This window comes from Kryptolebias marmoratus, linkage group LG2 (genome assembly GCF_001649575.2).
Source record: "Kryptolebias marmoratus isolate JLee-2015 linkage group LG2, ASM164957v2, whole genome shotgun sequence".
NCBI classification, from domain to species: Eukaryota; Metazoa; Chordata; class Actinopteri; order Cyprinodontiformes; family Rivulidae; genus Kryptolebias; species Kryptolebias marmoratus.
The window spans coordinates 2,340,369-2,350,022 of record NC_051431.1 but is presented as its reverse complement, the minus strand read 5'-3'; the positions used below and the strand labels follow the sequence as shown (position 1 = coordinate 2,350,022).

At 44.2% G+C, this 9,654-nt stretch overlaps 1 protein-coding gene and 1 long non-coding RNA gene across 2 annotated transcripts in view; one reads left to right on the top strand and one right to left on the bottom strand.

Annotated features, from left to right (window-relative positions):
* Positions 1 to 9,499, top strand: part of LOC112450000 — a 12,257-nt gene extending 2,758 nt beyond the window's left edge. The window contains exon 3 of the long non-coding RNA XR_003038554.2: positions 6,839 to 9,499. This is a non-coding gene — a long non-coding RNA (uncharacterized LOC112450000). The remainder of the gene's footprint in view (positions 1 to 6,838) is intronic.
* LOC119617687 overlaps positions 53 to 9,654 on the bottom strand; it is a 10,192-nt gene continuing 590 nt past the window's right edge. The window contains exon 2 of the mRNA XM_037979541.1: positions 53 to 843. Coding sequence (XP_037835469.1) covers positions 181 to 843 — 663 coding nt within the window. The 3' untranslated portion in view covers positions 53 to 180. The remainder of the gene's footprint in view (positions 844 to 9,654) is intronic.

Here is a 9,654-nt window from a genome sequence, read left to right as displayed (position 1 = left end):
GTTTTCATACTGTCTAAATTCATTTCAGATACAGTTTTAAAAGCAGTAAGTTTCTCTTAAAAGACTTGAGATAAATAAGACATTTTAAAATGACAGTTCATGTTTAAAAGTTGTGCAGGAGCGGGGTGACTCCTTTGCAAATCCAAAGAACCATCCCATTCTTCCAAACAGGCCTGGTGCTCAGCGGGGATCCCCGCCCTGATGCTCCTTCCCACCTGCCTCACCCGGAGAGCCAGGCCGCTGCTGCTGTGACCTTTCTCCGTGTGGTGCCGGCTCCTTCATCCAAATGGGCGCAGAGGCGATGCTTCTTTGCGGCTGTGTCCTTGGCTTGCCACCTGCAGCTCTGATTGCCTTCCTGGTCGCTGCTGCCATCCGGATCACAGCCACGGGGGGGATCTGCATGCGCTTTCTCACCAGCAAGTTTCTGGAGGTCCATATGGCGTCTTTGATGGTGGCCAGGGTGAGCCACATCTCTGCAAAGTTCTTTTCTGCTTGTTTTTCATGGCTCACCCCATAGAGTACCAGCTGTGCTGTGAGGACCTCCCTTGCTGGCAAGTATGGGAATTGCAAGGAGCCGGCCTTTGCCCACAGGTCTACAGCAGCACTGCACTCCCAGAGCAGGTGCCTCACCGACTCAGGCGCGCCACAACCAGGTCGGGGGCAGGTGGATGTTGGTGACATGCCCCGGGAGTGCATGACAGACCTGACTGGGAGAATCCCATGAGCCACCATCCACGATAGGTCCTGGAGTCTGTTTGAAAGAATGGGATGGTTCACGTTGCGCCAAACTGTTGTGGCTTCTCCGTGGAGGAGGCCGCGCACTGGAGTCACCGGCTCCCGGTCCTGCACAACAGAAATGATAGAGCGATGATTGGTTAAAATGTTTATCTCTTCTGTTTCCAGATTAAAATGTACTAAAAACTGTTTTATAAAAGCATAGGCTGGGGGAAGTTAAAAGACACAGGTGTTCTAAAATCAGTTTTAAGAAGTTTCAGTTTTCTAAGATAAGAGCCGATCCAAAATCTGTTCATAGCGTTTGTTTTGTCATTATTTGAAATGTTGAGTGCCTGTTTTAAATGGGTGCACGTATAAAAGCTCCCCAGAAAAAGATATAAATCTGGGACAGCTTTTCCCCTTTTCTCCTTTGACTTCCTCATGGTATTTCTCCCAATTCTCTCCCATTTGGAGCCCCACAGGAAATAAAAAACAGCACGTTGTAATTCTAAAACCACTCTCCTAGGTGGAAAAAACACAGAACTAGTGAGTAAAAGCACAGGTAAAATCACTGCCTTGATTATTAAAATCTTTCCTTCGAGAGTCAGTGATCTTAAATCCCAAAATTCTAGTTGTTTTACTTTTCCAATTATATCTATCCAATTTCTATCTATCTTTAATTTCCTCCCCCATTCTTATCAAATTTCACTCCCAATTTTCTTTGGTCTACCCTCGTTACCTGGATTTAGTCCTGCCATCTCATTTGCTTTTCATGGTCTAAGAAAAAGTGCTTTGGATTTTTCTTTATTGAGTTTTGAGCCAGAGGCTCTTCCAAACCAGTCTGTTAAATCCAAAGTTCTGCTCACCGATAAAATGTCTGTACATAAAATATTCAAATCATCCATGTATAAAAGGCATTTAGTTGTCTGTTCCCCACTTCCTGGTATTTGTAAACCTGCAATGTGTGGGTCCCTTCTCAAGATCTGCGCTAGCGGTTCGATACAAGTCACATAAAGAAGAGCAGATAAACACAAATTTACTGGTAATATCCCTATACAGCAGCCCCACCCAAGCTATAAACCTCTCAGGAAACCCCATTTTTTTGCAGTACCTGGAAGGACCTCCCTTGCTGACAAGTATGGGCATTGCAAGGAGCCGGCCTTTGCCCAAAAAAAGGAAATGGAACCAGAAGAGGCAAAAAACACTAAGGTTGCATTACCACCACCTACTGGTATGGAGTGTGGCTCAAAATATCTAATATTATATTCTAGCTGCGTGTCCTCCTCCTGACCAGATGTTTTAATGTGGGGGGCCATTGCTGGCCCCTCCCCTATTCCCGCCTCCTCCAATCACAGGTTTTGGCACAAAATTTGACTTTTCAGTCACAGCTGAATCAATCAGCTCGTTAACTGTTGGCATTTGGTTTACCTTTTGTGTTTGTTCATTTTCTTTTCTGTTTTTTAGCTTATTCACAAAAGACTTTGGGCAGTCCCGAAACAGGTGGTCCTCTCCTCCACACAAGTTACACCTTCTCCCCTTTGTGCATTGCTCAAAAGTGTGTCCCACTTCTCTACATTTTCCACAAAACACTTTGTCACACGCCTCCACCAAATGCCCATGCTCACCACACCTTCTGCAAAGTTTTGGCTGACCTTGATAGTGAATGTAGCCTCTGTTCTCCCCCAGAACTATCATAGAGGGGAGATGCTTCAGGCCCTGGAAGCCTTGGGGGTCTTCCCATTGTTTAATAGGGACCTTCCAAGCACAATTCCAGATGTCGTCCGCATCCCTCACCTTCATAGCCCGGCCTTTCACAGTGCAGTATCTTCCCAGCCACATACAAATGTCTTCAGCATTGACAGTCTCATTGAACATCCTGACAATAACCGTTTTCAGGGTATTGTCAGTCAGTTTCTCAATGCCAAATGCTGAAAACTGGGATTTCACATTTTCAAACTTTGTCCAGAAGTCCTTCAATAATGAACCATTAGTAAAACTTACATCAAATCCTTTATTGAAAGGCAGGGTCAGGATGCAGTTCAAGTCTTCTGGTTTAAAACCCAAGGTTTGCTGAATCATTTTCCTTGAGAAGTCGAGCCTTGACATTTTCATTTCCGTCGCATCTTTTTCTTTAAATAAAAACCGAACACTGTGGTGACTCCGCATGCCGGCATGACTGGCCGTCATGGTGGAGGCACCACCAGTTGAAAGTTAAAATCATTTTAAAAAACAATAAATTTGTCAAATTTACCTTCATTCTCCTTAAATAAGAAACAAACTGTTCAGAATCTTGTCATGGGGTTCTGTATAAAAACATAGGCTGGTGGTAGGCTGAAAGGCACAGGTGTTCTAAGATCAGTTTTGAGCAGTTTCAGTTTTCGGAGTTATGAACTGATCCAGAATCTTGTCATGGCGTTGGTCTTTGGGTTGCTGGAGATGTTCACGGCCTGCTTCAGGTGGATCCTTGCATAATGGCTCCCCAGAAAGAGGTTTAGGTCCGGAACCGCTTTTCCTCCCTTCTCTTTCAGCTTCATCACATTTCATTTGATTCTTTCCCATTTGGAGCTCCACGGGAAATAAAAAATGGCACGTTGCAGTTCTAAAAACACTCTCCCAGGATGGATAAAAACAGAACTAGTTAATAAAAAGATGGGTAAAATCACTGCTATGATGATTAAAATCTTGCCTTCGAGAGTCAGTAATCTTAAACCCCAAAATTCTAGTCATTGTTTTACTTTCCCCATTAATTCTGTCCAATTCTGTGTCTCCTCCCCATTCCTGTCAAATTTTACTCCCAATATTCTTTGGTCTACCCGTGGTACCTGGATTTAGTCCTGCCATCTCACTTGCTTTTCATGGTCTAAGAAAAAAGTGCTTTGGATTTTTCTTTGAGTTTTGAGCCAGAGGCTCTTCCAAACCAGTCTGTTAAATCCAAAGTTCTGCTCACAGATTTAAAAAATATGTACATAAAATATTAAAATCATCCATGTATAAAAGGCATTTAGTTGTCTGTTCCCCACTTCCTGGTATTGTTATGCCTGTAATGTCCATTGCGCAAAAGGTTCAGTGGACAGGTTTTCTGGAGATTGAACTCCAAGTTAGGACTCCTGTGTACGGGGCGGGGGGGGGGCTCAGAGTTTGTAGGAACTGCAAACTCCTGAAGCTAATGCCCCTTTTCCAAGGGCTCTAAAGGTCCTGGCTCCACTCTACTTGGCTTGCTTTGTGCGCGTTAACATTTTTTCAAGGCCGGTCCCTGCTTTTTTTGGTCCCTGCTTCGGAGTAGGGCCAGCCGGGCCGGCCCTGCTTTGTGGGCGGCGCAAGCTTAGCTCCTGTTCACTCATTGGTCGTGGGTGTGGCCAGATGCAAACATAAAGAGCGAAGGTAGGAATATAAACAACAGCGTTAGCTTACCCTGCAGCGTTTCTGCCATCTGTCCCCCAGCTGAAGGTGCTGTAAAGCCTGAAATCTCCGGCGGATAACAGCTGTCCTACTCCGTGCAACAATCGCGGCATCCGGAGCGTTTCTTCCACTGCGCCTCTCTTCCTGAAGTCTCAGGAGAATCCCCATAAGTTTAAAAAACAGCAACAACACAGGGCCAACATTGTCCATAGCACTTCCGTTGCTTACACAACTTGCGCCAAGTTTCGGTAGCGCGGCCCCGCTCCCCGCAACACGAGGAGGCGTTCCTCTGCTACCAACCAAACTGGCCGGTGAATACGATGCAGTCTTTATAGAGCCGAATAGAGTAGAGCCGGACTTCTGAAATGGGGCCCATGTAAAAGGGGCATAAGTGTCTGGGACATTTAGGACCCTTCTAGGAAATAGACGGCCATCCCAACAGTTTTAGATAAGCCATTTCATCTGCAAGAGGCAGAATGGAGAAGGATCTGAGTAAAGTCTGTTCAGAACCAGAGGGGCCTTTTGTAGAAATAATGATTAAGTAAATACAGAAAAGAATCCGTGGAGTGCCTCCGTGAATGGTTGGAATGTTTACGGTTTCCGGTCATTCAGTTTGAATCTTGACGTCTTTCACCGCCAGGTTTGGAGCTGAACACCGTGCACGGTGGGGTCAAGATGACTCCTTAGTCCTCCAGCTCAAAGGCCAGTTTCTGATGGTGGTGAGGGGTGCCAAAGATCAGAATTAATCCAGACTTAAAAAAGAAACGTCAAAAATCGGTTAAGTTAATCAGAGTAAATTTACAACCTTTTTAATAATACAAATTATTACAGTTTGTGTGCACACATAACATTGGGAATTGATTAGCATCAACAAATTGACAATTAGGTCAACAAATTAGATTAATAGGTTACTTTCGGTTACCGTTTCGTGTTTTTCACAGTTTGTTTGTTTACATGTTTTGTTCTTTAAATGGGGAAAAAAAAACCTGAAATCCAACTTTACTCACTTTTTAAAATTTAAACTCCAAATAAAGGAAAAAGGAGTCATACTGACACCCAGCGTGGGTGGATCACAAACATCTCGGAGGGCGACAAGCATTCTGTTGTGTTGAAGGCCTCCTGAACTGTTTTGAAGTAAAGGGTGTTTTTTTTTGTTTGTTTTTTTGGATATATGAGATGAAGCGTCTCTGCTCATCTCCAAGGTCTGAATGTTCAGTGACAAGCAGAGGAGAAAGCCTTGGCCTTTTTCTTTTTGTTGTGAAAAAACAAACTGCATTTTGTGATTTTATTTTCTTCTTTCCCCACATTTTGGCTTTATTTTTGTTTTTGTTATATCTTATTTTTGCTTCCGTACGGTTAAGAATGTCGTGTTTTCGTCTCCTGCTGCATCAGTTAAGCTTTAGAATAAATGGAAGAACACAAATGTGAAATTAAATCACATACAGCTATTCAGAATGCTGATTTGAGAAACTTGAACAGAGTAAGAAACGTCTGTTTGCCTGGAGAGAGGAAGCCGAAAGAAGAGAGCGTAAAAAATCACAAAGAAATGTTTGTGTGCTTAAACCAGATGACTCGGATACTGACACCTGTGTATTTGGTAATAATTGTGAAACTGTTACTGTTCAGCCTGCTACTAAACCTGTCTCGTCTCTTGCGAGGTTCGGTACCACTCGGGAGGATCCTCTGCTCGCCTCGTGCCCGCCCCCTCCCTACGGACGGCGACAAGATGGCTCACCAACCCCGTCTCCGATGCCAGAAGCAGATGACTGGTTTGAGGCAGCCAGCTCACCGCCCGGCAAAGAAGAAGCTGGCGGGCCAGATAGGCCGAGCCAACGTCACAACGCGGAGCATGGCTCATGATGCTGAACACTGCTTCAGGTTTTGATACGGTCCTGACGGCTCTGAACAGACTGTGTGATGCATCGAGGTAGCTTTTCCGAGGCGGGTGGACATGGACAAAATCAGATGCTGGAAACAAAACGAGGATGAGCCTGTCTGGGACTGTTACACAAAGCTGCTGGTGTCTAATGAAGCTGTTGGCCTGCTTTCTTCACGTCAGAAACATGGACAGGACTCTTATCGAGGTCGGGCCGCACACCAAACGGTCCCAGAGGCAACTGGGGTAACAGCAACTGTGGGGCCCGGTCCTCCAGGACGACGCCAGAACCACAATAACTGCTTCATCTGTGGTTTCCCTAACCATTGGACCAGGGAATGTCCCCGGAAGTGCAAAACCCAGCTGCAGGACCAAGACGGTCGGAGCTGACTGGAGGGAGTGGGGTTGACACGGGGCGAACAGACGGTCCTGCCAGACGACTCGCCCATTCGGATGAGTACCACACACACTCACAATTTTATGAGAAAATACTTTAATTTTTAACTAGTTGAACTGATTGATAAACATATAAACACTGCTACAACACATTATGTTGAGTCACATCTCCGTCAAACGCAGAAAACTATCCAGCTAAACCAAAGTTGTTTTTGTTTTGTTTTGTTTTTTTAGTTTCTGAACCGTCATCCTCTTAAAGCTCTCCTCAGATTACCTGTAAGATTAATTTTCTTGTAGATTATGGGGCAAAGTATTTCTGTCATAAGATCCTCAGACGTGCCTACACTGCAGCAGTACAAGCTGCCCTGCCCGAACCGGCATTCATGCTCTGCACAACCTGAAGCCAGGTGAATACCTGCAGATTTAAAAATAGAATTATTTTTAAATCTGCAGGTACCACCATGTGGCTCTCCCGAATGGGAGAGCCACATGGTGGTTGGGGCCATACCAAGAGCTTCTCATCACCCACTCTGCTGTGAAGATCGCTGCCTCTGCAGGAAGGTTCTGGCCGAACCTGAGGTGATTAGAAGCAGCAGAAAGAGACGTCTCTGCTGAGTCCCCTGAGCCTGATCACGCTGCTCCACCGGACGCAGGACTTCTAGACTACCTTCTTGTTCCCATGATGCCTGTGGGGATGGACCGCCACAGATCTCTTCACCTCAGCAGCACAAATTGAGCCCTTGTTGGACACCCGCTAGGCGCTGCTGGAGTGTCACTGAAGGAATCTGCTTCGGGGTCCTGATCCTGCTGATCCTGAGCCTTTTCAGTTTTTATTAAGTGGCCATGGCTGGTGGGTACTCTGTCTGCCGGAAGATGTCTCGAACTGACGAAACGGAGTGCCCCTACCGTGTCCCCAGCTACTCCTCACTCAGCCTGGGTTCCAGGTTGTGCATCCAGTCCGAACATTACGGTCACTGTGAGAACTACAATCACAGTCCGGCTCGATCCATGTGCTTCTTTTCCCTGCCCTGATATTGGAACAATGATTCGGTACTTCTTCCTTTTGCACATCATGTGATGCTTGGTCATAGGCCCTCTGGACGAAAGGTCATTACCGGGGGTATGGGCTTGCTCCTGACCCCACCAACATTAAGGACAGACTCAAAATCTGGACGGTCAACAACGCCTAACCAGCAATCATGTTACACGTTCAAGATGCTGCCATTTCTGATGCCGGTTCTTATGTGATATGTCTGCTGCTACGGTTAGAGCTGCTGATAGTCAGGCTTTGAAAACTAAAGAAGCATTCTTGTTTAACTCTGTTGACTCTGTTCGTCCACATTTCAGCCATATGCCCAATTCTATCTGTGTTCATAGGCCCCCAGGTCCTGGTAGAGTTTCTTTAGGTGAAACCAATAACTGCCAGTTTCCTTCAACACAAAAAAAAAAAAGAGCGGGGAGAATAAAAAACAATGTATTTTTTCTCTTAATTTGTGGTTTTTATTTTAGTGATTCTTCTATGAACTAGCTGAATCGTTGACATTATAAAACTTAAGTTCATTGTTCTTGAATCTCAATTGTCTAATCTGTTGTATTATCTTGATTTTGTTGGTTTTATGTTGACCTGCCTTTTTTATTTTATTTTGACTTTGTTGTTGGTCGTAATTGTTATATCAGGTCATTTTTATTTTTTATTTTTACTCTTGAAATTTTTACTTCTGTTACTATTAATCTCTGGGTCGTTTGTGTATGATTGCTGACTCAACAGTCTAACTCTGTTTCCAAACCATGCCTTGTTTAAATCAGTAGTGGGTTTAATATGTCCTTGTATAAATTGTTTTTTTTTTGTTTTTTGTTTTTGTTTTTTTTTCTCTAAAATTGTTTATTGATCAAAGCATGACCAAAAGGGAGGAATGTGATTGGGGGAAAAAAATAATTCATACAACTGTCCCCTTGGAGGCCAAAAGCTTTTCAGGTCCATGCCCCGGGAGTGCATGACAGACCTGACTGGGAGAATCCCATGAACCACCATCCACGACAGGTCCTGGAGTCTGTTTTGGAGAATTGCATGGTTCACATTGCGCCAAACTGTTGGCAACTGATTGTGTTAGTCTTTTGGTTGCTAGAGATATTAAGTGCTTGTTTTAAGTGGGTGCTTGTATAAAGGCTCCCCAGAAAAGGATATAAATCTGGGACCACTTTTTCCCCCTTTCTCCTTTGACTTCCTCATGATGTTTCTGCTGATTCTCTCCCATTTGGAGCTCCAAAGGAAATAAAAAAACAGCACGTTGTAATTCTAAAACCACTCTCCTAGGTGGGAAAAACACAGAGCTTGTGAGTAAAAGCACAGGTAAAATCACTGCCTTGATTATTAAAATCTTTCCTTCTAGGGTCATCTCTCTTAATCCCCAAAATCCTATTCGTTGTTTTATTTTCCCTATTAATTCTGTCCAGTTTTTCTCTCCTTCCCCATTTTTAAAAGATTTTACTCCTAATATTTTTGGGTTTTCCTGTGATATTTGGAATTGAAATCTTGTCATCTCATTTGTTTTCCAGGGTCCATAAAACTGTGCTTTTGTTTTTGTTTTTTTCTTAATTTGGAGCAAGAGGCTCTCCTAAACCAATCTGTTAGTTGAAATGTTCTATTCACCGATGAAAGGTCTGTACATAAAATATTAAAATCATCCATATATAAAAGACATTTTGTCGTCTGTCCACCACTTCCGGGTATTGTTATACCTCTGAGTGGGTCCTTTCTCAAGATCTAAGTCACAAAAAGAAGAGCAGATGAAGGACACTCTTGACAGACACCGCAGTTTACTTTCACCGTTTCTGTCAGATGCCCGTTAACCATAAAATTTGCTGGTAATATCCCTATACAGCAGTCCCACCCAAGCTACAAACCTCCCAGGAAACCCCATTTTTTTTGCAGTACCTGCAAGAGGTACTGGTGCGAGACCCGATCAAAAGCTTTTTCAAAATCTAAATTTAGGACTCCTAATGGAATATTTTTGTCTCTCGCAAAACAGATGGTGTCTCGGATCAGTACGAGGCTGTCCAGGATCTTCCCGCCTTGGACAGCAAAGGCTTGATCTGGGTGAATTAGGCCTCTTTTAATTGGCCACTTTGCATCTCGGCCCACACAAAAGCCGCAGTGAGCAGCCTTAAAAAAAAGTCAAGTCAAGACCCCTATTCACTCAAGAACAGCTAATTGAGCCCACCAGAAGACAAGAGGGCACCATCTGCCTTGCCTCCCGATTCACACGCAG